At 44.9% G+C, this 27,172-nt stretch overlaps 1 protein-coding gene across 2 annotated transcripts; it reads right to left on the bottom strand.

Moving 5' to 3' along the window:
* Nucleotides 1–11,775: 11,775 nt before the first annotated feature.
* MYOZ3 (myozenin 3) lies at nucleotides 11,776–25,526 on the bottom strand. 2 transcript variants are annotated; one of them, XM_007516413.2, is made up of 7 exons: nucleotides 25,377–25,526; nucleotides 23,828–23,889; nucleotides 21,034–21,188; nucleotides 20,181–20,234; nucleotides 19,936–20,068; nucleotides 19,541–19,703; nucleotides 11,776–13,570 (listed from the first exon to the last, which is right to left on the bottom strand). In XM_007516413.2, the coding sequence occupies exons 2-7, from the start codon at nucleotides 23,886–23,888 to the stop codon at nucleotides 13,402–13,404; spliced, it is 735 nt and encodes a 244-aa protein (XP_007516475.1). In that variant the 5' UTR covers nucleotide 23,889; nucleotides 25,377–25,526; the 3' UTR covers nucleotides 11,776–13,401. The 2 variants fall into 2 exon arrangements, with proteins under 2 accessions (XP_007516475.1, XP_060042395.1); XM_060186412.1 differs by lacking the exon at nucleotides 20,181–20,234.
* Between the last annotated feature and the right edge of the window lie 1,646 nt (nucleotides 25,527–27,172).

Below are 27,172 nucleotides of genomic sequence, written 5' to 3'. Positions count from 1 at the left end.
ATTTCTCTCTGTTTCTATCTAAAATAAAAATATCGAAACAAAGATTTATGAAAAAATACGGGTTTTCTGTATGCAGCAAAACATTGTACTAATGTATATGTTTTGACTTTAGAAAATATGTACAATAATAAAACTCTGCTACCTTACGGAGTTAATGCAAGCAGGTAAACACTCAGTATATATGCACCAACTGAGAAAGCACCAAAATACATATAGCAATTATTAATGAGGTTAAGAGATTGACATATTTGCTTGTTTGAATCTAATATGGATTACAGTATTGCAAGATTTTAGGAGTATAGTTCTGTGGGACTATGTGAAAGCTTGGTAGAGCTTAGGGGAGCTCTCCCATCCTTGGATAGAGGTCTGGAAAGACACCCTGCTTGTTAGCCTCTCTCATCATAGAGATGAGCCAAGAGGGAAAAAGTCTCCTAGACTAAGCTTGCCTTGTTAGCCTCCCAGGCTCACAGAAAACCTGCAGACCTCTTGCACTTAAGTTTCTCCCTGCTGGCAGGCCACATGGCTGCCTGCTTTAAGGTTCATTCACAAAGGAGAAACACACTCCATCTTACACCCCAACACCAGACAGTGAAGCCTCAAAACACTATTTCCTTATGGCACACTCCCCTTTCAGTTTCTGCCATAGCTAATAGAAGGGAGAAAAAAAGGGAAAATGACCAGGAGCAATAGATTTATGGTGAAAGATAATGTAATGATGTATAAGATTACAGGTGGGAGTACTGTGGTAGTGCAGCGGGTTTAACGCACATGGCGCAAAGCACAAGGACCAGCATAAGGATCCTGGTTCGAGCCCCCAGCTCCCCACCTACCGGAAGTCGGTTCACAGGTAGTGAAGCAGGTCTGCAGGTGTCTATTTCTGCCTTCCCCTCCTCTCTCCATTTCTTTCTGTCCTATCCAACAATAACAACAATAATAACTACAACAAAAAAACGAGGGCAACAAAAAGGGAAAACAAATATTTAAAAAAATATATCACAGGTTTATAGTTCCACACTAAACCATCACCAAAGATCTGTGCCCTCACATACTTCACTACATGCCCCCTGATAACCATCTTAGTTCTCACATATGGTAGCTTTAATACCAGAGCACTGCGCAGCTATGACTTGTACAGAGGATTGAACCTGGGACTTTTGAGCCTCAGGCATTAGAATCTATTTGCATAACCATTATGCTATCTACCCCTGCCCTCTATTTCTTTTTTTTAATTTCTTTATTGGGGGATTAATGTTTTACATTTGACAGTAAATACAATAGTTTGTACATACATAACATTTCCCAGTTTTCTACATAACAATACAACCCCCACTAGGTCCTCTGTCATCCTTTTTGGAACTGTACTTTCTCCCCACCCACACCAGAGTCTTTTATTTTGGTGCAGTACACCAGCTCCAGGTTCTGCTGGTGTTTTCTCTTCTGATCTTTTTAACAACATATATTTTAATTGTAAAAGTTTCCCCCCTCCCCCAAAGCACTGCTCAGCTCTGGCTTATGGTAGTGCTGGGGATTGACTCTGCCCCTCAGGCAGGAAAAGTTTATTTTGCATAACACATTTTTTTTAATTTACTCATTTTCCCTTTTGTTGCTCTTGTTTTATTGTTGTAGTCATTACTCTTATTATGGATGTTGTTTTTGGATAGGACAGAGAAATGGAGAGAGGAGGTGAAGACAGAGGGGGAGAGAAAGACACCTGCAGACCTGCTTCACCACTTGTGAATCGACTCCCCTGCAGGTGGGGAGTTGTGGGTTCGAACTGGGATCCTTACACCAGTCCTTGCACTTCACACCACATGCGCTTAACCCGCTGCGCTACCGCCTGACTCCCCATAACTGTTATTCTATTTCCCCAACCCTCACTGTCTTTCACCTCCTTTGTTAGATTTATCCAAAAGACTTTTTACTTTATTTATTTTTTAATTTTATTTATTTTCCCTTTTGTTGCCCTTATTGTTTTTTATTATTGTTGTAGTTGTTACTGATGTCATTGTTGTTAGGACAGAGAGAAATAGAGAGAGGAGGGGAAGGCAGAGGGCCTTCACCTGCTTCAGGGCTTGTGAAATGATCTCTCTGCAGGTGGGGAACTGGGGCCAGCCACATGTGCTTAACCCGCTGAGCTCCCACCTGACTCCTCCAAAAGATATTTTCTATTTTTAAAAATATTTTTTTAATTTACTTATGAAAGATAACCTTGTATCCACATTCCACTCCCACCTGCCCTCTGCCCCCAACATTTCCCTTTAGGAATTCTCTGTCCCTGCCAGGAACTTTTAAACCCAAGCACCACAATTTGACAGTGTTTTCTGTGGAGGACAGAGGACCGAATAGATAAGCCCTAATTTTTTATTTGTCTAAAAAATTACAAGATTATAATAGGGATATAATTCCATACCACTCCCACCACCTATGTTGTGTCCCCTCTCCCAACATTAACCACAATAGAACTATCCCAAGGTCATAGTTATGGATTGACTATATATACACGTTTTCTTTTTTCAGTTTTTTTTTTTTAATTCTTTATTGAGGAATTAATGTTTTACATTCAACAGTAAATACAATAGTTTGTACATGCATAACATTCCCCAGTTTCCCATTTAACAATACAACCCCCACTATGTCATTTATCATCCTTCATGGATCTGTATTCTCCCCACCCACCCACCCCAAGTCTTTTAATTTGGTGCGATATGCCAATTCCATTTCAGGTTCTACTAGTGTTTTATTTTCTGATCTTGCTTTTCAACTTCTGCCTGAGAGTGAGATCATCCCATATTCATCCTTCTGTTTCTGACTTATTTCACTCAACATGATTTTTTCAAGGTCCATCCAAGATCGGCTGAAAACGGTGAAGTCACCATTTTTTACAGCTGAGTAGTATTCCATTGTGTATATATACCACAACTTGCTCAGCCACTCATCTGTTGTTGGACACCTGGGTTGCTTCCAGGTTTTGGCTATTACAAATTGTGCTGCCAAGAACATATGTGTACACAGATCTTTTTGGATAGATGTGTTGGGCTCCTTAGGATATATCCCCAGGAGAGGAATTGCAGGGTCATAGGGTAGGTCCATTTCTAGCCTTCTGAGAGTTCTCCAGACTGTTCTCCACAGAGCTTGGACCAATTTACATTCTCACCAGCAGTGCAGGAGGGTTCCTTTGACCCCACACCCTCTCCAGCATTTGCTGCTGTTACCTTTTCTGATGTATGACATTCTCACAGGAGTGAAGTGGTATCTCATTGTTGTCTGTGTTTGCATTTCTCTGACAATCAGAGACTTGGAGCATTTTTTCATGTGTTTCTCGGCCTTTTGGATCTCTTCTGTGGTGAATATTCTGTCCAATTCCTCCTCCCATTTTTGGATGGGGTTATTTGTTGTCTTGTTGTTGAGTCTGGCAAGCTCTTTATATATATTGGTTATTAAACTCTTATCTGATGTATGGCATGTAAAGATCTTCTCCCATTCTGTGAGGGGTCTTTTGGTTTGGGTAGTGGTTTCTTTTGCTGTGAAGAAGCTTTTTAATTTGATGTAGTCCCATAGGTTTATACTTGCTTTAGTCTTCTTTGTAATTGGATTTGTTTCATTGAAAATATCTTTAAAATTTATGCAGAAAAGAGTTCTGCCAATATTTTCCTCTAAGTATCTGATAGTTGGTGGTTTAACATCCAAGTCCTTGATCCACTTGGAATTTACTTTTGTATTTGGTGAAATACAGTGATTCAGTTTCATTCGTCTGCATGTTTCAAACCATTGTTTCCAACACCATTTGTTGAAGAGACTCTGCTTTCCCCATGAAATAGTCTGGGCCCCTTTGTCAAAGATTAGATGTCCATAGGTGTGGGGCCTCATTTCTGGGCTCTCAATTCTATTCCACTGGTCAGTGTGTCTGTTCATGTTCCAGTACCAAGCAGTTTTGATGACAATGGCCCTATTATACAGTTTGAGATCTGGGAGTGTGATGCCTCCAGTTCTGTTCTTTTTTCTCAAGATTGTTTTGGCAATTCTAGGTCTTTTCTGGTTCCAGATAAACATTGTAGCATTTGTTCTATTCTCCTAAAAAATGTGCTTGGGATCTTGATGGGGATAGCATTAAATTTGTAGATGGCTCTGGGTAATATATTCATTTTGATGATGGTAATTCTTCCAACCCATGAACATGGAATATCTTTCCACTTCTTTGTGTCTTTTTCAATTTCTTTGAGTAGTGACTCATAATTTTCAGTATACAAGTCTTTCACTTCTTTGGTTAGGTTTACTCCTAGATATTTTATTGTTTTTGTTGCTATAGAAAAAGGAACTGATTTCTGGATTTCAATTTCTTCTAACTTAGTGTTTGCATAGAGGAATGCCACTGACTTTTGAATGTTAATTTTATAGCCTGACACCTTACTGTATTGCCTGATGATTTCCAAAAGCTTCTTGCTGGATTCCTTAGGTTTTTCCATGTATACTATCATGTCATCAGCAAATAAGGAGAGTTTGACTTCTTCTCTTCCAATCTGTATGCCTTTAATTCCTTGCTCCTGCCTGATTGCTATGGCAAGAACTTCCAACACTATGTTGAATAGTAATGGTGATAGTGGGCATCCCTGTCTAGTACCTGATCTGAGTGGAAATGCTTCCAGTTTTTCACCATTGAGTAAGTATGATGTTGGCTGTAGGTTTGCTATATATAGACTCCACTATCTTCAGGAATTTTCCATCTATTCCCATTTTTTGTAGTGTTTTGATCATAAAGGGATGTTGGATTTTGTCAAAGGCTTTCTCTGCATCTATTGATATGACCATGTGGTTTTTGGTCTTGCTTTTGTTGATGTGGTGGATCACATTGATTGATTTACGTATATTAAACCAACCTTGCATGCCTGGGATAAACCCCACTTGGTCATGATGAACAATCTTTTTGATATACTGCTGTATCCTGTTGGCTAGAATTTTGTTCAATATTTTCGCATCTATGTTCATCAGAGATATTGGTCTGTAGTTTTCCTTTTTGGTTGTGTCCCTGTCTGCTTTTGGTATGAGGGTGATGTTGGGTTCATAGAAGCTGGCAGGGAGTATTCCAGTGTCTTCAATCTTCTGGAAGACTTTTAAAAGTAGAGGTATTAGTTCTCCTTTGAAGGTTTTGTAGAATTCATTTGTAAAACCATCTGGTCCAGGACTTTTATTTTTGGGGAGATTTTTGATAACTGTTTCAATTTCATTAGCTGTGATGGGCCTTTTCATGTTATCCACTTCCTCTTTACTTAGTTTTGGAAGTTGGTAGGTATCTAGGAAATCGTCCATTTCTTCCCGGTTCTCTAGCTTGGTGGCATATAGTTGTTCATAGAAGCCTTGCATGATATGTTGAATTTCTGCGGTGTCTGTTGTGATATCTCCTCTTTCATTTACTATCTGATTTATTTGGGTCTTCTCCCTTTTTTGTTTTGTGAGTCTGGCTAAAGGTTTGTCGATTTTGTCTACTCTTTCGAAGAATGAACATTTACTTTCATTCATCTTTTGTATGGTTTTCCTATTCTTAATGTTATTTATTTCTGCCCTAACTTTAATAATTTCTTTCCTTCTCGTTGCTTTAGGGTTCCTTTGTTGTTCTTCTTCTAGGTCTTTAAGGTGTGCAATCAGGCTGTTTATTTGTGTTTTTTCTTGTTTCCTAATGTGTGCTATGAACTTCCCTCTTAGGACTGTTTTAACTGTGTCCCAAATATTTTGATAGCTTGTGTCTTCATTTTCACTGAAGTCTTGAAACATTTTGATTTCTTCCTTGATTTCCTCTTTGACCCAAGAGTTGTTAAGAAGTGTACTGTTGAGCTTCCAATTTTTGGGACTATTACTAATCTTTTGTTGATTGTTAAGTGTTAGTTTAATTCCACTGTGGTCTGAGAAGATGCTTGGGATGATTTCAATGCTCTTGAATTGGCTGATGCTGTCTTTGTGGCCTAACATATGGTCTATCCTTGAGAATGACCCATGTGGATTTGAGTAAAATGTGTATTCCAGTTTCTAGGGATGAATGACTCTGAAAATGTCCAATAGTTCTAGTTTATCTATCTCTTCATTTAGCTCCCTTATGTCTTTATTGATTTTCTGCCTGGATGATCTGTGAAGTTGTGAGAGTGGGGTGTTGAAGTCCCCTACTATGATTGTGTTACTGTTAATATATTGCTGTAGCTTTTTCAGTAGAAGTTTGATGTATTTAGATGGCTTCTCATTGGGTCCATAGATGTTAATAATTGTTAAGTCCTCTTGATTGACCCTCTGAGCATTAAGTAGTGTCCATTCCTATCTTTTTTAATCTTATCTATTTTAAAGTCTATCATGTCAGATATGAGAATAGCTGTTCCTGCCCTTTTTTGTGGGCCATTGGCTTGTATGATAGTTTTCCATCCTTTCACTTTAAGTCTGTGTTTGTCTTGTTGAGTTAGGTGGGTCTCCTGTAGACAGCGTATTGTTGGGTTGTGTTTTCTGATCCATCTTCCTACTCTGCGTCTTTTAATAGGTGAATTCAGGCCATTGACATTTATTGATATCAAAGATTGAAGATATTTTAACGCCATTCTTGTAGAGTTTTAGAATGTTTTGATATATGTCCTATTTGTGGTGGTCTGGTTGTTTATAGGAGACCTTTCAGAACTTCTTTCAGGGCAGGCTTTGTGATGGTTGATTCCTTCAACTGTTGCTTGTCTGAGAAGGATTTGCTGCCTCCATCTAGTCTGAATGACAGTCTAGCAGGATATAGTATTCTTGGCTGAAAGCCTTTCTCATTGAGCACTCGATAGATATCTTGCCATTCTCTTCTGGCCTGTAGTGTTTGTGTGGTGAAGTCTGCTGCTAATCTTATGGGTTTTCCTTTGTAGGTGACTCTTTGTTTTTTCTCTTGCAGCCTTCAGGATCCTTTCTTTATCCTTATTCCTTTCCATTCTAAGTATGATATGTCTTGGTGTCTTTAGGTCTGGGTTAATTCTGTTTGGGGCTCTCTGGGCTTCTTGAATCTTTATGTCTTTGGTGTTGTCTAGACTAGAGAAATTTTCAGCTATTATGGCCTGGAGAATGCTTTCTTCCTCTCCTTCTCTTTCTTCCTCTGGTATGCCAATAATGCGTATACTGTTTCTTTTGAAGTCATCCCATAAGACTCTGTTGTTGTTTTCAGCATCTCTTAATCTCTTTTTGAGATCTCTTACTTCTTTTTTAGTTGTCTCTAATTCGTCCTCCATCTAGCTAATTCTGTCTTCAGCCTCATTGATTCTATTCTCTCTGCCCTCTACTGTTTTCTGGAGTTCATCTATTTTGTTGATTTGCTCTGATACTGTTTTAGCTTGTTCAGCTAGTTGCATTCTTAGCTCAGCGATTTCAGCTTTCAGCTCTCTAATAACCATGAGATAATTAGTATTTTCTTCCATAGTCTCATTTGTTGTTCCTGTATTTCTGATTACAATTTTTTCAAATTCTTTACTCACTCCTGTTATTATTTCCTTAGTTAATGTTTGGATGTTGAACTCGTTCTTTTGTGCTTCACCCTCTGGAGGACTTTTAGCTGGACTCTTGTCCTGGTTCGATTCTCCAACATTTTTTCTTGTTGTTTTAACCATTTTATATATTATGTTATGAGTTCCCTTTATCAGTACTTTTCAAATTATTGATCACTATTGCCTGGATTGACTTGTGTCTAAGTAAGTTAATTAAAGGGTTCACAGTGGTGGAAGTTAACAGTTGTTTCAATCCCTGAGTTGGAGCTCAGTGATTTAAAAGCCTCTTTTTTTTTTTTTTTTTGTCTTCCCTGTAGGCTATTTGAGCCTGAGGGCTTTTGAGCTATCAATAGGCTTCTTAGCTTAATCACTGACTCCGGACCAAGAGATAAAGCAGGGTGTGGCAGAGATAATCCAGTGGTTATGCAAAGAGACTTTCACAGCCCCTCAACTATGCCACTGAGGTATAGGTCTTCTCCTGAGTTTCCAGGTTAGATCTCTGTCCCCTGGTGTCCCTCCCTGTTGCTGTTCCAGATTCTGAGGGTAGGAGCAATGGAGACTCAGAGTTGCACTTGGTGAGTCTCTGGGGAGTCCTCTCCTCCCTTCAGCTGTCCCCTTGTTGGTGGAGCAGACTGGAGGTGGTGTCTCCACTGATAAACTGCTGAACTGTTAGCAGTCACTTAATCTCTCCTTAGGCCCCTCTCTCCTCTCTGTCACCAGCCACATGTGTTTGTACTCACGGGTGATTTACTGGGTTCCTGTGGTCATTCTAGTCCTGTCTTGTTTCAGTCCCGGGTGGTCTCCTTTGGTATTCCTAGTTGATCCGGGAGAGGAGAGGAGAGAAAGCAATCTGCTGCTTGTAGCTCCGCCTCCGGAAGTTGAATCCCAAGTTTATATGTTTCAACTCTGCATTCCACTTAAGAGTGAAATCATCCCATAATTTTCCTTCCTTTTTTCCTCTTCCCTCAGATAAGAGAAACAGTGCCTGACTTGCTCATGTGTTCTCTAGAATCTCTTCCTTCTCAGTCATGGTGTAAAAACAAAGGTTCCTTGTCACAAAAATTCTGGGTCTCAGTGAAACTGGGGTTTAGAGCTCTCTGGTCATCTTCCCCTAACACTCCCCCCACCCCCCGGGGGCACTGCTCAGTTCTGGTTTATAGTGGGGGATTGAACCTGGCCAGAACTTAAGTGCCGAAAGCATGAGAGTCTCTTTGCATAACCATTATGCACTCTACTACCCACACCCCAACACTTCCCACTCTGGACATGTGGGCCAAAATTCTTTTTTGGAGTGCAGAAGAGTTAGGTTATTTTGGGTCCCTCCCATTTGCAATAACACCCTATGATTTCATTCATGTCTTGAACAAAGCCAGAACAAAGTATAAAGTGAGGTTTTCTTTTTTTTTTTTTTTCAATTTTTAAAATATTTATTTATTTTCCCGTTTTTTTGCCCTTGTTGTTTTTCATTGTTAGGGGAAGGCTGTCCTCTTCAAACAACCAAGCATGCAGCTTCGGGAGGGATGCACATGGAGCAGTGAGGGAGGAAGGGGACACCCGCCTAGCCAGCCAGATCAGCCGAATCAACCCTGGTGATCAATGGGGTGACAGATGTTGCAGCCAGATCACCCTCACATCCTGTTTTTCATTGTTGTTGTAGTTATTACTGTTGTTATTGATGTTGTTGTTGTTAGATAGGACAGAGAGACATGGTGAGAGGAGGGGAAGACTGGGGGAGAGAAAGACACCTGCAGACCTGCTTCACCACCTGTGAAGCGACTCCCCTGCAAGTGGGGAGTCGGGGGCTCGAACCGGGATCCTTCCACTGGTCCTTGCGCTTTGCTCCATGTGCGCTTAACCCACTGTGCTACCTCGCGACTCCCAAGAGTGAAGTTTTGTTTGTTTTACACAGTAATGCAGAGAGAGAATGAAAGGAACCACAGCACCAAAGCTTCCTTTAATGCAGTGGGGGATCGACTCAAACCTGGGTCACTCACATGGCAAAGAAGCACAGCTATTTCATTGACCCATAGAGTATTTTAGATGTTGGACTGACTACGTCCCCCCAAACTCCATGAAACATTAATAACCTGCATCTTCAGGACCCCAATGTTACTTAGAGTTGAATAAAGAAGCAACATATAGGATGATACACATAGTACAGTCCCCGTAAACAAAGACGTAGCTTTCTGCTGATGCACTATACACATGTACACATGTACACATCTACTTCTCAACTAACTGCACCAATGTGAGAAAGGCACAGAATGCAGATGGCAGACAGGGCTATGCACGTTCACATGAGGAGCTGTATGGGCAAACACACTGTATGTGTTCATTTGTTTTATTAATTTTGCAGTTGTTTTAACATCAGCCACACCCACATCACCAGAAGAAAAATGGTCAAGGATCTGTTTCAGGGTACAGCAGAAATCCTCTCAGGCTCCTCTTTTTCTGTACTTGGCAGCCAGGAGGACCCTCCAGAGCAAAAAGCACCAGCCCAAGGCTTTTTTAAAAATTATATTTATTTATTTATTGGACAGAGATAGCCAGAAATGGAGAGGGAAGGTGGAAAGGGAGAGAGACACTTGCAGCCCTGCTTCACCACTTATGAAGCTTTCCCCCTGCAGGTGGGGACTGGAGGCTTGAACCCAGCCCAAGACTTTCCAAGTCCTCTCTTTTACATTTCACACACTTGAACTTTGAGCTTTCAGCCTGTGGAAACAGCTTCCCGTAGCAGCCCTGAAATGCAAGACTGCATATGAACTGCAAGTGGTTCTCAGAGTCAGGCTACTGACTACCAGTATTGGGTTCTGGAGACTGGGGGCAGGGGAGGATTATGAAACTTCAAGCAGAAGGAACATATAGCCAGAATTCCTGACCATCTGTCTCATCTCCAATCCACAGAGGCTGTCAGGAAGGAGGCAGAGGTAAGGTAAGGGGTGCGGGGGAAAGGTGGGGGCTGATTCACAGGTAAGGGAGCTCACAGAGACCAGAGGTTTTCCTGCACATCTCTGCTTTACTGACCCCAGTGACATCCTGGCACCTGCTTCTCAAGCCACAGCCCCTACCAGGACTACTACTACTACTACTACCACTTCTTCTCCTTCCTCTTCTACTTTCTACTTCTTCTTCTTCTTCTTCTTCTTCTTCTTCTTCTTCTTCTTCTTCTTCTTCTTCTTCTTCTTCTTCTTCTTCTTCTTCTTTCTTCTTCTTCTTCTTCTTCTTCTCCTTCTTCTTCTTCCTTCTTCTTCTTCTTCTCCTCCTCCTCCTCCTTCTTCTCCTTCTCCTTCTCCTCCTTCTTCTTCTCCTTCTCCTCCTCCTTCTTCTTCTTATCCTTCTCCTTCTCCTCTTTCTCCTTTTCCTTCTTGTTCTTCCCCTTCCCCTTCCCCTCCCCCTTCCCCTTCTTCTTTTAACTTTTTATCTTTATTTATTTACTGGATAGAGATAGCCTGAAATCGAGGAAAGGGGGTGATAGAGAGGGAGAGAGACAGAGAGACACCTGCAGCCCTGCTTCACCACTGGTGAAGCTTTCCCCTGCAGGTGGGGACAGGGGGCTCAAACCTGGGTCCTTGCACACTGTAACGTGCACTCAACCAGGCGTACCACCACCCAGTTCCCCCTACCAGGACTTCTAACCAAGAACAGTTGCTGCATGAATTTTAATAACGGTTGAGTGCTTGCTATGCACATACCCACCTCTGCTCACAATTATTTCTTTCCTACTTCCTTTCTCTCTTTCCCTATCTATCTCTTTCCCTCTCTCTGGGGCTCAGTGCCTGCACAACTCCATCATTTCTGGTGGATATATATATATATATATATATATATATGAAGGAAAGACACCTGCAGTACTAAGCCACCAGTTATGAAGCTCCTCCCCACTTCCCACAGGTGGGGACCTGGGACACAGACTTGAGTCCTCAAACTTACAATCCTAAAGGGGCACAGTCCTAAGAAGGGCACTTTGTCCTCATGTGACAGGTGGAGGAAAGGAGACCATGTCTGAGACATGACTTGCTCCTGTTCACAGGGCAGTGGCAGTCAGAAGCCACTTTATCCAGTCTGCCTCCCAGCCTGTCTACTCAGCCTCAAAACTCCAAGCAGGGGACCAACCGTGATGCGATGTGGTGACTCCGAGTGTGTGAGCACTGGCTCACCCACCAGCTGAAGTAGAAAGTGATGCCCACGAGGAATCACAAACACCCACTTTGGCTCTGTCCTTGGACAAGTCACTTCCTGCCAGGCTAGCTTTGCAGGTGGGAGACAGATGACCAGGGACTCGTGGCTAGTATGCAGTTCAGACTTTATTCATGTGGAACGCAGCACAAACTAAGCTAAGCTATACCTAATCACAATCCTGTCCTTATATATACTCGCCAAGTAGGGTGGAAATAGGATGTGACATAGAGAGGGTGGAGCGAAAAGAGGTTGGTGAAAATCAGGGTGTGACAAGGAGAGGGGGGGGAGCAAAAAGACATCGTGAACCAGTGGGGATTAAGCCAATGCCCTGGAGGCAGGGTGGTGCTTAGTTAACAGTGGTTATGTAAATAGAATACAATGTTAATCAGGCGGGAGTAAACCAATGAAACAGAAGGGGTTTTAGAAGCCGAATTAGAAGCATACCAACAACTTCCCTCTTCTGGGCCTGGATAACCATGTGGGTAAGCTGGGACAATCCCACCCTTCTGGGATCATATGATAAATGAACAATAAGATATACAGAAAAACAGTCACTGAGGCTCCCAATAAAACACAGCCATCAACCTTACCATCATTACCATCACCACCTGCACAAAGAGTCCTCCCTTCCTCTCCTTTTCCTGAGAAACCTAACCAGAGCCTGGAACTGCTGGTAGAATCTGGGGCCCAACCTACCCTGGGATCCACTTAGGGTGGTGAACAAAGGAGATGGAAGAGAGTTCTTCCAAGTGCCCCTTTGGTACCTCTCCTATAAGATGCCCAGAAAACTGTCCATCTTTCCATCCTAGTAGCAAGCCTTGTCCCTGCATTCCGGCCTCACTCCTCTCCAGTCTGTACCCCTAGTACCACAGCCATCTTACTCCATTTCCTTAGAGCTCACCCCACTCTGGCCCTCCCTGACCCCTATAACCCAGCCCACTTCCTTTTCCAGAACTCTCCACATCTACGACCATGCCACATCTTGACCATGCACATGTTGGTCCACTCTCCATCACCCCGTCTTCCCTACCTATACAAACTCTCACTCCTACTCCCAGATCCTTCTCAGACCCTCTGGGAAGCTTCCTAGAGTTACACCCCACCTTGGGGTTGGGAAATGCTCCCCACCCCCTTCTGTTTCAGAGCACTTGATTCCTTCCTTATCAGTTATCAGGCTTTACAAATCTGTTTTCCTTGTTCTGTTTCTCCTCCATAACAGGGCTCTCTTCCAGGGGCTGGGATAGAGTCCAACACACAGTGGGTACCAAGAAAACACTGACCAAAGGAAGAGACAAACATGAACTACATCTCCACAAAAGGAGAAGCTCTTGGGTTATCAGACTTTTCCACAGGTAAATGAGCTTGCTGTGTTGGGCAGTGAGTATAAACAGGAATGCCTGAACAGCCAGGAGTGGGTGTCCATTCCATTGATGGTTTGGATTCCTACAGACACAAGCCAAGGACAAGCAACATGAACACTGCCTGGGAACAATGTTTCCAGCTCGGAAGATTCTGAGGCTGCAAATCAGGCGTGTTAGACAGTTGTGGAGGAACAATGTCCCCAGATCATTTGAAAAGTACACCCCCATGGGGATAGAGGCTCTGTGTGAGTTTTGAGGCTATCTGCAATCAGATTTTGTGTGGAAGGTCCTCCACACACTGTGATCTGCTGTTCACAAGTCCTGGTGTCAGGTGTTACCGCACTCTAGTAAGACTGGGGGATTAAAAGCTTCAGTAAGGTTTATAGCTCCTCGGATTCCGGGAGCTGGCGGACCCAGCCCTGGGCCACTCTGTTGAAGTTGGGTCTGAGGCGAAGGAGGTCCAAGCCACTTGTGAGCTCTGGGAGGAAGAGGGTGCCAGCTCTGGCACTGGGATCCTCCACCAGGAGTCCTCCAAAGGGCACCGGGGTCCTAGGGGGAGAACAGTAGCAGAGAGATAGAAAATGTGACAGTGGGCTGGCAACAGTGCCATGGGAGTCACTATATGCAGTCCTCTTCATTTATTTATTTACTTACTTAATTTACTGCTCAGCTCTGGCTTATGGTGGTCTGGGGGTTGAATCTAGGACCTCGGAGCCTCAGGCAAGAAAGTCATTTACATAGCCATTGTGCTTGCTCCCCAAACCACAATCTTCTCTTTGGGCCTCAGTTTCCCCTTCTATCCCTATCCAGAAAGGTTTTGTACTTTTTTTTTAAGTGCTGTATTTTAAAATTCATTTGATTGATTGATAGGACAGAGAAATTGAGAGGGAAGAGGGATACAGAGAAAGACAGAGAAACAAAGAGACACCTGCAGACCTGCTTCACTGTTTATAAAGCTTCTCCCTGCAGGTGGACCTGGGGCTTGAGTCTGAGTCCTTGATGATGATAATGTGTGTACTCTGCTGGGCGTGCCTCCATGCGGTTCTGGTTTTAAACTTTATTATTTTCACCAGATTGATGATTAGCTCTGGTATTGATGGTACTAGGGATTTAACCTGGGACCTCAGACATGAAAATCTTTTTACATAACCATTATGCTATCTCCCCAGTTTTTTGTTTTATTTTTGCCTCCAGGATTATTGCTGGGGCTTGGTGATTATACCATGAATCCACAGCTCCTGGAGGACATCTTTTTTCCATTGTCGTTTTTGTTGCTGGATAGGACAGAGAGAAATTGAGAGAAGAGTGGAAGGTGTGGTGGCGGAGAGAAAGACAGACACCACTCGTGAAGTGACCCCCCTGCATGTAAGGAGCCTGGGGCTTGAACTGGGATCCTTGTGCCAGTCCTTGTGCTATGTGCACTTAACCCCCTGCACTACCGCCCAGTCCCCCCACTCCCCCAGTTCTTGTACTACCTTAAATGTATATATTACTCTTAAGTTTTACATAATTATAAAATACTAATATGTACATTTTAATTAACCAGTGAACCAAATAAAGATTTAAAAGGTAATATACATATATATGTATTTTTAATTTACTTTTATATTTATTCGTTTATGAGAGAGAACCAGGGCATCACTCTATCTCATGTGCTATGGGGAACTGAACTCAGGTTCATGCTTGTAAGTCTAACATCCACTGTACAACCTCCCAAGCTCGAATTCTTACTGTCTTTAAAAAGTCTCCCTAGCTAGGACCATGTAAGTCTCTAGGGGGAGGTTTGTTACTTAGGAATAGGAGTGATCTTTTCAGAGCTAGAATGGACTTGTCTTAGACAAAACTCTAGTTTCCCACTGAGTAAGCTCTAGAAAGCGGCAGAGTTGGAATAGGACTTTCTTTTTTCTCTTGTCATCTTCCTTTAGAATAATAACTTATGGGGCTGGACAGTGGTACACTTGGTATAACACATAACATAATGTATAAGAAGTCAGGTTCAAGCCCCGAGTTCTCACCTGCAGGGGGGAAGACTTCACAGTGGAATACTATACAATAGCATATAAGGAATAAAAAGATCTATGTATGTTGAAACCATAATGTTGAGTGCCTAGCAAATTTCAGCCCTCAGCAGACATTTAGTCCTGACAGCCAACTTCCAGGATGGCCAGCTCAGGGCTCAGCCCCAGGTATGACAGATTGAGGGACATCCTACCAGTTGGAGGATCTAAGGGAGCCCCGATCCTTTCTAGGACAGAAGGGACAGTAGAGCCATAGCGAGAGAGAGAGAGAGAGAGAGAGAGAGAGAGAGAGATACAACAATACCATTGGCCAAGCTGTGCTCAAAACCCAGGACTCTGGGCTCCTCATCCTCGTGTGAGTTATGTCCAGTTTGGAAGCTGCTCAGCTGTTCTCAGCTGCCTTTGGCGGCTGCTGTAGCTGGGGTGGTCCAACAGAAATGCTTTCCTGGCTGGATCCCAGGCTCTGGGCCAAAGTTCTACTTTTCATCCCAAGTCTAGTCACTCTTATCTTCCCACTGGCTTCAGGCCATGGAGAAAGAAGTATATGAGCAATGTTTTTTATTCTTATTATAACTTAAAAAAAAATAAAAGACAAAGATGAGTATGGGATGATCCCACTCATAAAGCAAAGTTGAGAAAGAAGAACAGAAAGGGAAACTCAAAGCAGAATTTGACTGAGTATGGAGTATTACACCAAAGTAAAAAAAAAAATTTGAGGGAAGAGGGAGGGTAGATTTTCAGCTTTACTTGTAGGGTATTGGGGGTATGCACACAGACCTTTGGTGGCAGAAATGGTGTTAATATACACTCTTATTTATAGTTTTGTAAATTACTATTTAATTAACAATTTAAAAAAGGATCTGTCATATCTATCTATGACCCAAATCCAAACCTGGCCCCCACTGCACTGAAGTGTATTTCTCTCTGCCTCTCCCTAAAATAAATAAATAAATAAATAAATAAATAAATAAATAAATAAATAAGAAAACTCCAGTCTTATAGTCTTTCTTAAAAAGGGGGGGGGGGGGCGCTCTGTATTCACCACCTTGTGATCCCAGTTGCCTTCTCAAATGTAAAAACTATTGTTAGGTTAGTGGGCATGTTTTCACAACATTTTCCTTGGGCAGTTCCAAGCCTGTAACTCTGAAAGTTGCCTGTCAGTACTGAATCTCTTCTGAGAGTTGAAAATTACTGTGTAGGGGCTGGGGAGATAGCCTAATTGTTATGCTAAAGTACTGTCATGCCAGAGGCTCTAAGAGCCTAGGTTCAATCCCCAGCCAAAGCTCAGCAGTGCTCTGGAGAAAAAGAAAAACCACTGGACAGAGACAGAGCAGGGTCCTGCCTATGGACAGCCCCAGAACGCCTGCCAGAGGCTCAAGGCTCTTCTGGACCCAGTTCTTCCCATCCTGGCTTTCCATATTGGAGAAAAATCATCCCCTCCATCCCTCTTTTCTCAAGGTCAAATACCTCCAGTGCCTTTTTTTTAATTTTTAAAAAATATTTATTTATTTATTCCCTTTTATGGCCCTTGTTGTTTTATTGTTGTAGATATTATTGTTGTATTGATGTCATCATAGTTGTTGGATAGGACAGCTCTCTGGAGAGAGGAGAGAAATAGGGAGAGAGGAGGGGAAGACAGAGGGGGAGAGAAAGACAGACACCTGCAGACCTGCTTCACCACCTGTGAAGCAACTCCCATGCAGGTGGGGAGCTGGGGGTTTGAACTGGGATTCTTACGCCACTCCTTGCACTTTGCACCATGTGCTCTTAACCCACTGTGCTACCGCCCGACTTCCTCCAGTGCCTTTTAAAAATATATTATTTGGGGATCGGGCGGTAGCACAGCAAGTTAAGTGCACATGGTGCAAAGCGCAAGGACAGGAGTAAGGATTCCGGTTAGAGTCCCTGGCTCCCCCACCTGCAGGGAGATCGCTTCATGAATACTGAAGCAGGTCTGCAGGTGTCTATCTTTCTCTCCCTATCTCAATTTCTCTCTGTCCCATCCAACAATAATGACATCAATAACAACAATAATAATAACCACAACAACGATAAAACAACCAGGGCAGGGGGCTGGGTGGTAGCGCAGCGAGTTAAGTGCGCATGGCACAAAGTGCAAGGACCGGCATAAGGATCCTGGCTCGAGCCCGCTAGCTCCCCCCCTGCAGGGGAGTCGCTTCGCAAGTGGTGAAGCAGGTGCAGTACAGTATCTTTCTCTACTCCTCTCTGTTTTCCCTTCCTCTCTCGATTTCTCTCTGTCCTATTCAACAACAACAACAACAGCTATAACAACAATGACAAAAACAGCCACAACAAGGGCAACAAAATGGGAAAAATGGCCTCCAGGAGCAGTGGATTCACAGTGCTGCCACCAAACCCCAGTGATAACCCTGGAGGCAAAAAAAAAAAAAAAAAAAAAAAAAGCCAGGGCACCAAAAGGGAAAAAATAGCCTCCAGGAGCAGTGGATTCATGGTGCAGGCACTGAGCCCCAGAAATAACCCTGGATGCAAATATATATAATTTATTTATTATTAGATAGAGATAGAGAAATTGAGAGAGGAGAGCAAGATAGAGAGGGAGACAGACACCTGCAATACTGTTTCACCACTTATGAAGCTTTCCCCTTGCAGGTAGGGACCATGGGCTGAACCTGCATCCTTGCACACTGTGATGTGTGTGCTTAAGCAGGTGTGCCACCACCTGGCCCCTCCTCCAGTGCCTTTATCCCTTCCTCAGAGGACCTGATCCAGCCAGACCCTGGTGCCTATTTGTCTGTCTTTATCGGATAGCCATGGACTGTGTGGTCTGAGCAGGTGCCAGAAGTACTGGACTGTAGCCTCCTCTCTGTTGACCCTCTTTTTCACTTGCTGTATTCCAAGCCAGAGAAGCACTTTTTTTTTTTTTTTAAACTAACATCAGACCAAGGAAGAAAATTGCATTTGAAAGCCATCCTCCAGCTCAAGGGCTTCGGGCTTCATCCAGGGCCAGACTTCTGTCCTAATTCCTATGATTTGTTTTCAGGTCCCTGTGGCAGAACATGAAATGTATTCCCTTCAAGTTCTTTCCTGGTAACTTTAAAATGATTATTTATTAATGAAAGAAGGAGAGATTCAGAGCATCCATCACACTGACATATGCAGTGCCAGGGATCAAGCTCATGACCTCACGCATGCAACCTCCCAGCTGGTCCCTGGACATTTTCCTAGCCATCATTTCAGTCTATAAATGACTACACTTACTGTTTATTCAGAGCTTGCCAGGAATTTTGTAGATGGCTTCTCATGCCATTCTTACAACAGTCTTAGAAATTACACAGTATAATAGGCTCATTTATTATTATTATAGTCATTTATTTGTTTTTACCAGAGTACTGCTCAGTTCTGGGGATTGAACCTGAGATCTAGGAGCCTCAGGCATGAAAGTTTTTTTTTTCAGTGCCACTATGCCATTTCCCTAGCCCAATATACTTATTTTATAGTTAGGAGGAGGGGAAATCAGAGTAGTCGGCCATATATATTTGTCACCAGGGTTATTGCTGGAGCTTGGTGCCTGCACAGTGAATTCACTTCTCCCAGTGACATTTCCCCCACACACACACCTTATTTTATTTTGAAAAGACAGAGAGAAGTTGAAAGGGAGAGCGAGGGAGAGCGACACAGGGACACCTGCAGCGCTGCTTCAATACTGGTGGAACTCCCTCCCTTGATCCCCCACTCCCACCCCTACAGGTGAGGACTGGGGGCTTGAACCTGGTTCCTTGAGCATGGTAGTCTATGTGTTCAACTGGGTGCACCAGTGCCTGGCCCCCATTACATATATTTTAACCTTTGTTGAGACCTCATACTCTAAACAGTCACTCCTCTGTGGCTTTTCCTTTCTGATGTACCTCATTTCAGTGCCAACATATTTTGGAACATCCTTAAAGCCAGTGCCCAGGCCTCCGCCAAGCTTTTTCATGGATGAAACTGAAGCATAGGATGAGCTGGTCTGGGGCCAGTGAGATCCCATTCTCCCACCCTCCCACCCCACCCCCAGAAGGATGTTCACCTTTGTCTTTGTTACAGAGGAGACCATCCAGCAGGGATGGAAAACAGGTGCTTGGGCTCAGAGGTCAGACAAACCCAGGTTTGAATCTTAGACCTGGCTATTGAGTCTTTGCTTTGTGACTTTGGGAAGGTTGCTAGTGCTAGCATCTCTGTCTGTGTGTGTGTGTGTGGGGGGGGGGTTACATCTGCAGAATAAGAAGCCATCAGCCCCAACCCACCCAGTGGTAGGAGGATCTAACAAGATGTGTGGCCCATGTATCCATTTGTTCCCTGTATATTTATTGGGCACCTACTATGTACTGGTTCTACCGAAAGCCCAGTACAAACATGAAGCCTTTAACTAGAGCCTGGTTTGCAGAGAGGATTCAGGAAAAGGAATGACTGCTGTGCTGTGACTGGCTCCCTCCCATCTCTCCTCCCCACTCCCCACCCCTAACACACATACACTCCTTACTTGTTGAAATTTCGGTACTCGGTGAGGCTGGGGGTGTGACATCCACTGTCCACCCTGTAATCTGGGGAGCTGCCCAACTCCTGCCATGGGCAGCGGTAGCCCTTGGGGATGGCCGTGTGGTTGAACTTCTCTGGTGGGACGTCCCTCAGGGGCTCTGCGTAGCCTGCGAGCAGAGATGGGGGTGGGGCGGTTCCTTGCCTGGGAGGCGGGCGGGGCGCGGGGTTCAAGTCCCCCTACCCCAGCCCCGCTCTCGCCCCCAGCCCGAGCGCTCACGCCCATCCAGTGGACCAGACATGGGAAGGGGAGAGCAGGGGCAGGGTCTTCATCCCCGAAGCAAGCCCAGGAGCAGCCCTGCTCCCGGGGCCGGACAGGGTGGGGAGTGGGAGTGGGCTTACCAGGCGCAAGGGCGCTGGGCCCACGGGCGCGCCCCTCTGCGCTGGCTGCGGGAGCGTGCTCGGGGTCTCCGGCCGGGGCGGCGAGGACCTGCAGCTGGGAGCTGTAGTTCTGCCTCCCGGGGCCGTTGGCAACCTGGATACAGGGACGCGCTCAGAGGCGGCAGGGCGCCAGCTCCCAAGGGCCTGTCCCTTCTCCAGAGCTCCCTATTTTGGAGGTTTGGGTGGGGGGCTCTCTCTATGCTCACATTGCGGGAATCCGCGGCTCCAGTCACCTGCTCCTCATTGCTTCTGGCCACCATCTGTGCAAGGCAACAGAGAGATTTAGCCTAGATGATTTAACCTAGATGAAATGTTGCCAGTGAAGAGAACAACTAGCACCATCCTAGACTCAGCATAAAGATGTTCTGGCATCTTTATTATTTTGTCACGTGGCTCCCTGTCAGTCATCTTGATTTGGTCCAGAAATTGAACTGAATGGCAATAGAATGCCCCTAAATTCACTAGAAGCAGCAGGGTCTACCTGATTCCCCTCCCCCTTCCTTTTTTTTTTTTTTTAAGATTTGGCTATTTATTAATAAGCAAGAGCCAGAGCATCGCTGTGGTATGTGTAATGCCACTGATCAGACTCGGGACTTCATGTTTGTGATTTTAACTTTTTTTCCCACTGCACCTCCTTTCTGGCTGCTACCTGATGCCTTTAGAAGCCCAAGTATTAATCATTCATCCACTTTCCACTTTCTCTTCCAGTGAGAAGAAGAAGGGGGGATAAGGCATTCTGTGTTTTCCATCTTAGATCAAGCTCAAATTGGATCTTACTCCTGCTTGATGCAAACACTGTCCAGAGCACCACACACTGCAGCACTTTCTGTAGGAGTTCTTTTCACTCCACAGCTCATCCTGCACATGTAACGTTTTGCACCTGCAGACAGATTCCTAAAGAGGTAACACGTGCATAAGGCAGAGATTTCATCTCATGGGACATCATGATCCTCACCAAATGAAGGCTGAGGGACTCCCCAGAGGCCAAGGTCCTCCCCTGGATCCCTGTTGAGTTTAGGCCAACCAGCCCTCTCTGGCTTCAGCTAGGATCTTACTCACCGCCTGCTGGCTGTCCGAAAACTCATATGTGAATCTCTGCACTCTTTGCTGCCTCTTCTGGAAGAGAAGAGATCCTCGATTGTTGCGTAGTGACAACTCCTCCATCATCAAGTCCTGGGGAACGCTCAGCTTCTTGCCCAGGTTCAGCAAAGGGACTGCCAGCAGAGACAATAATCAATCAATCAATCAATCAAACAGCTCTCTTTATCAAACTCTGAGGTCTCTGGAGGCTACTGCTAAGGGGACTCTCAGGGCCAGTTCTGAATGAGAATGCCTATTTCCCCACTTGCCAGCAGGGGGCATCATCACATTGTAGAATCTGCCCTTGTGATAGGCAGAAGTGACAACTCAGCATTCAACTGGCCTGTGTTTGATACTCAGAAAAACAGAGCATTGCTCCAGATGGCCTGTAGCTATTTGTATTTATTTCATGACTGTCTTATGCCACTCTTGGAGAGTAGTTGTGGAAGGAGTGAGAAATTATTGGAGTATATATATTCTTTAAAGGTAAACTATGGGTATAGAATGAGAGAAAGAGAGAGAGAGAGAAGGAAAGAAAGAGAGAGAGAGAGAGAGAGAGAGGAGACAGGGGAGGGTTATTCCAAGGTGTTCCTATACTTAGTCACTGTCAGGATGGTATGCTCACTCTACTGAGATAAGAATGACTGCAGAAGAGTGGACCCACTTGTTTTCTGTTTTTACTTTTTAATTTAGCTTATTTTTTCTTATTTTTAATTAATTAGTTATGGGATAGAGACACAGAAAGTTGAGATGAGAGGGGAAGACAGAGAGAGAAAGAGACACCTGCAGCTCTGTTTCACCACTTGTGAAGCTTTCCCCCAGTGGGAGAGGGAACCAGGGGCTTGAACCTGGGTCCTTATGCACTGTAATGTGTGCATTTAACCAAGCATACTACTCCTTGGCTCCCTGTTTTTTTCTTAAACATTTCTGCATTACTAATATGTTTGGAGAGAACTAGAGCACCACTTTGGCACATGTGATGCATGGAATGGAACTCTGGTCCTCTTGCTTGTGTCATGCTATAGCCACCATGCCACCTTCTGAGCCATTTAATGCATTTTAGATATATGCCCACTTATTTATTTAAAATTATTTATTTTCCCTTTTGTTGCCCTTGTTTTTTATTGTTGTTGTAGTTATTATTGTTGTTGATGTGCTGTCGTTGTTGGGCAGGACAGAGAGAAATGGAGAGAGTAGGGGAAGACAGAGAGGGGGAGAGAAAGATAGATACCTGCAAACTTGTTTCACCACCTGTGAAGTGACTCTCCTGCAGGTGGGGAGCCGGGGGCTCAAACTGGGATCCTTATGCCTGTCCTTGCACTTTGCACCATGTGTGCTTAACCCGCTGCGCTACCGCCTGAATCCCCCACTTATTTATATTGCATTGCTTCACTCTTCTAGCTAGAGCCTCAATACTGTACAAAATCTGCATATTTCCACACACCACTTCATGGAATTTAGAAAAGCAGGGGGACAAAAAGGAGCCACATAAATGAAGGTGCATGTAACAGGTTAGAAGAACAGCACACACAAAGTCATATATATTATCAAACACTTCTCACTGCTCTGATGAAAGAAAACTGGTAGCAGTGCCTGTAGACGTGAGTTTATCAGAGTTTAGGTCACTGTCACCCACATTGGAATCATATAGATACTTGTCTTAAAGGCAAATATGTGTGTCCCCCTAACCCCATCCTGTGAATCAGAACCCTTGGAGGGTTGGGAGCTGAGAGCTTATTTGTTTTTTGCCCACTATCGTTACTGCTGGGACTCCATACCTGCATGATTTCATTACTTCTGGAAAACGCTCTTTTTTCTTTTTTAACTTATTTTTAAGTCAGAAGGTGAAAGAGAGAGAGAGAGGGAGAGGGAGAGGGAGAGGGAGATGGAGGAAGGGAGATACCACAACACGGCTTCACCGATTGTGAAGCTTCCCCTGTGTAGGTGCCCCCATGTGGTGTCTTGGGGCTCAACTGAGTCCTCCTAAATGGTAAATTGTGTGCTCCATTGTATGAGCTACCTCATGGTCTGCTTTTTGGTTTTTTTTTTTTTTTTTTAGATAGAGAGAAAGAGAGAAAAAGAAAGAGACCACAAGGCCAGAGTTTCCTTCAGTGGGTGGGTTCTGGCTTGAAACTAGGTTGTGCACATGGCAAAACAGTCCACTGTGAGCTATTTCACTGGCCCCTGGTCTGCCTTTCTAACTAGCACCATTTCACTGTGCTTCACCCTGCAGTTTGAGAGCCTTGCCCTAGTTGCATTTGTTTTTGAAATATTTGAAAGGCTCTGAAGGAGGCCAAATAAACAGATTCTAAAATCAGGCCAAGAGTTCTGGAAGAGAAATCACAAAGTTGATAAGCATGTATTTTAGAGATTGGTTTCGTTAATAAATTAGCTTTTTGGCCACATGGTTGGAATCTGATTGATGAGTTAATTCTTGTTCTACCCTCCCCCTACCTCAGACCACAAGGAGATCCACAGCTTCAGGGAGTGAGGTTAGGCATGGAGGTGGGAGGTGGTTGGTTGGTTAGGGCCACAGTGAAGGCTGGGTGTGAGGCAAGAGTTAAGTTTGGGGTTGAGGCAAGGACTGAACTGGGGCCAGGGCCCAGAGTAAGGCATTCAATCACAACCTGAGTGTATGAAGGCAGGACTGCCACCCCCACCCACCCACCCCCATACTTCTGGAAGCTTCCCATCCCAGGGGGCAGATGTCCTGTTTTCTCAGGGCCAACAAAAGATGGGGGCTGAGAAACACATGGGACTGAGTCCACCTTACCTGCTTCATCAAGGTCCCCCATGGCTGTTATCTCTGCCCTCTTTTGATCCTTGGGAATCATCCTGTGGAAGAGAGACACCCCCCCCGCCCTCAACAAGTGGGCCAGGCTGCTTCCATTCTTCCCAGGACAACCTAACATTCCCTCATTTACCTATTCCCAGGCCTGACCAGCCTTGGACGGCCCCAAAGTCTCAAGTAAGAGCTGTCTAAGATGGAAGGATCTTAGAGAAAATGGAAGTCCTGAGAGGGGGATGAAGAAACTTGAGGATACATAAATCTGTTCCCATGTCCCTGTTGAGGCTGATCTCTGGGGCTTCTTCCTAGTGTGGGGGGCAGAGGAACTGGTATCCTGCCTGGAGGGAGAGCAGATGCCCATGACAGTAGGGATATGGGGGTGGAAGCCTAATTCAGGACAGCTCTAACTAGAAACTGGGAGAGATTGGAGGCTTAAGTCAGAAAAAGAGGAGGCTAGGTTGGAGTGGCACTGGGGTCTGCAAGGGTTAGCCTCCCCTCCTGTTAGCTATTTTTAATCCTGAGGTTTGCTGGAACAAACTAGTCCAAGGAAGCTGACTGAGCTTCCTTTCCTCTGAATCCCCATCCCAGGACCCCTATGCAGGTACTCCCATGTGGTATCTGAGGGTTCTTCCTCCTCCCTTTTACAAATAAAATGAGGTCCAGAATCACAGAGAACCCTGCAGGTCCCAAATTCAGATATACCCTTCCCCTCAAACTTGCTCCCAGGAGAAAAGGCAGAGCTGTGGAGTCCCTGACAGGCCACCCACATCAGTGTTGGGTTTTTTTTATGACCCTTCCTTTATGGAAGCAATCAGTCTTCATCTGTTTGTCCTTCCAACACACACACACACACACACACACACACACACACACACACCTAGGACTTGCTGGAGAGGTAGGGGGTCGGGATTCCAATCAGTGTTCCAACTCCCCCTGCTCATCATAGAGATGAGCAAGAAGTACTCCAGCTCTTTGAACTCTCTCTTCATTCCTAGCTCTGTAACATAGGGCTTGCTAAATCATGGGGAGCCCTGGATAAACTTCAAGACACCTCCAACCCCCCTAAAACTCTTTGCAAGCCCAAGCATATCTGCATGCATCTGGAGTAAGGGCTGTATGACAATCGAGGAAGCTTTATCCAGGATCATTTTGGTTACACTGTGCACAGATCTACCTCTTGTTAGAAACCCCTTTGCAGCGGGAGATGCAGACATTGGGATGGGGCCCTCATTTTGCAATCAGGAACTTGATTTGTCTCTGTGACCTAAAGATCTCAGGCTTCTGCCAGCTTCATTATTTATCATTCTGCCTGGAATCCTAGCCACCCTTCTCTTAATCTGAATCCCGCTGAGTCTCGAACCCTTTCTTCTCATGCAGGATTTAAGCTTCCACAAGGTTCCCCCCAACCCTACCCCCCCCCGCCCAGATGCTCCCCAAGACCCTGCCTTTGCCTGGGTTGGGGAGGTATTTGGGAATTGGTATATTTCCTCTGCCCACTCCCCACTGCGCCCCAACCACCCTGGGTTCCTGGTACCTGAGAGATAGGACCCCAGTGGGAAGGAGGGCGTGATAGACCCTCCAGATTAACACCTCTGCCGAGGAGCTGAGAGCTGAGTGGTGGCGTCTGTGTGAGCCTTCAGTAGTCAGTGAGCTGTAGGTGCCCTATGGCTGGCTCTGGTCTTTGCTGACAAGACTCCTTCCTGTCCCGCCACTGCAGCAGCTCACAGCCTTATTTCGGGCTGCAACAGGATCCAGGGCCAGATGCTAAAACCCTGGGCCCCAAGGAGGACAGGTGCCCGGCGGCCAGCCCTAGAGGACAGAAGGGTGCACACAAATGCAGTACACTGCAAAACTGCCTAGAAATGGTGAGGTCTGTTGTCACTTGCCACTTGCGCTTGTTAATTGTGTTTGTGGTGCCTAGAACAGTGGCTGAGAGGAACACAGCAGAATGGGTCAAATGCATGCCTGAATGGATGAATGGTCCCCCAAGGGATATGCTTCTTATTCCTCACTTGCTTGCTTGTTTCCTTCTTTCCTTCCTTCCTCCTTCCCACCCTTGGTCTCTCCCTCCACCTTTTCGTATTCTCTGAGCCTGTCTCTATGGACTGAAAATAAACCAGGCAGGGAGGGCTCTGCTCTCAAGGAGCACAGCCAAGCCCAGTCAGGCCCATCAACAAGCCTTCGTGAAGCATCATGGGAAATCTGGATGGTGGGGGTCGGGGGGGCAGGCAGCTTCACAGAGGGAGCAACATCTGAGGGGTGGGGCTTGACTACTGCTGGGTGGGAGTGGGGGCATGACATCTCAGGCAGAGACCACATCATATCACCTAAGAAAATGTCAGGAATCGGCAAGAGAACCAGGACTGAGGTGGCTGGGGCATCGCCAGGTCTCCACAGGCCTTTCAGAAGGAAAGCACATTTTATAAAGGTGACTCACCCGGGAGAGTACATAGGTTACCATGAGCAAGGACCTGGGTTCAAGTCCCTATCAAGCATGTGTGAGCACCTGTGGGGGTGGGGGGAGGGAGTTTCATGAGTGGTGGAGCAGTGCTGCCCTGTCTTACCTCTCTCTGTGTCTCATCCTCTATCTAGAGGAAAGAGAAGAAAAAAGGGTCACTGGGAGTGGAAGACTGATGCAGTCCCCGGGCTCCACTGATAATCCTGACAGCAAAACAAACAATCAGTTGCTGAAGGGTAAAGAATGCAATGAAGTGGTCTGATAGGCATTTTCCAAAGATACCTTTAGCAGTGGGCACAGGAGATAGCATAATCTTTTTATACAAAGACTCTTATGCCTGAGGTTCCAAAGGCCTAGGTTCAGTTCTCTGAATTCACCAAAAGCCAGAGCTGAGCAGTACTTTGGTAAAAGAAAAAAGAGGGAGTCGGGCGGTGGCGCAGTGGGTTAAGCGCACATGGCACAAAGTGCAAGGACCAGCGTAAGGATCCCGGTTGGAGCCCCCGGCTCCTCACCTGCAGGGGAGTCACTTCACAGGCGGTGAAGCAGGTCTGCAGGTGTCTATCTTTCTCTCCCCCTCTCTGTCTCCCCTTCCTCTCTCCATTTCTCTCTGTCCTATCCAACAACGATGACATAAATAATTACTACAATAATAAAAGCAACAAGGGCAACAAAAGGGAATAAATAAATAAATTAATTAAAAAAAAAGAGAATTCCATATAAAAAAAAAAGAAAGGACAAAAATCTAAAGATACCTTTTCCTGTGTATGAAAAATGACTTGGGGGGATTAGCCTGAAGTTTGACTATAACAGGGGCCTGTTGGTGGTGTACTTGATTAAGTGCACAAATTACAGTGCACAAGGAACAGAGTTCA

This window comes from Erinaceus europaeus, chromosome 2, assembly GCF_950295315.1.
Source record: "Erinaceus europaeus chromosome 2, mEriEur2.1, whole genome shotgun sequence".
Classification (NCBI taxonomy): Eukaryota; Metazoa; Chordata; class Mammalia; order Eulipotyphla; family Erinaceidae; genus Erinaceus; species Erinaceus europaeus.
The sequence above is the reverse complement of the archived record's forward strand: the minus strand, read 5'-3'. Positions and strand labels throughout refer to the sequence as shown.

Excerpts from the sequence above, each read along its gene's own strand:
- MYOZ3 (XM_007516413.2), bottom strand. The coding sequence starts at position 23,888 with ATGATTCCCAAGGATCAAAAGAGGGCAGAGATAACAGCCATGGGGGAC. Across the intron at positions 20,069-20,180 it reads GAGCCGCGGATTCCCGCAAT|GTTGCCAACGGCCCCGGGAG; the intron begins GTGAGCATAGAG and ends CCCTGTATCCAG. Across the intron at positions 19,704-19,935 it reads GCCCAGCGCCCTTGCGCCTG|GCTACGCAGAGCCCCTGAGG; the intron begins GTAAGCCCACTC and ends CTCTGCTCGCAG.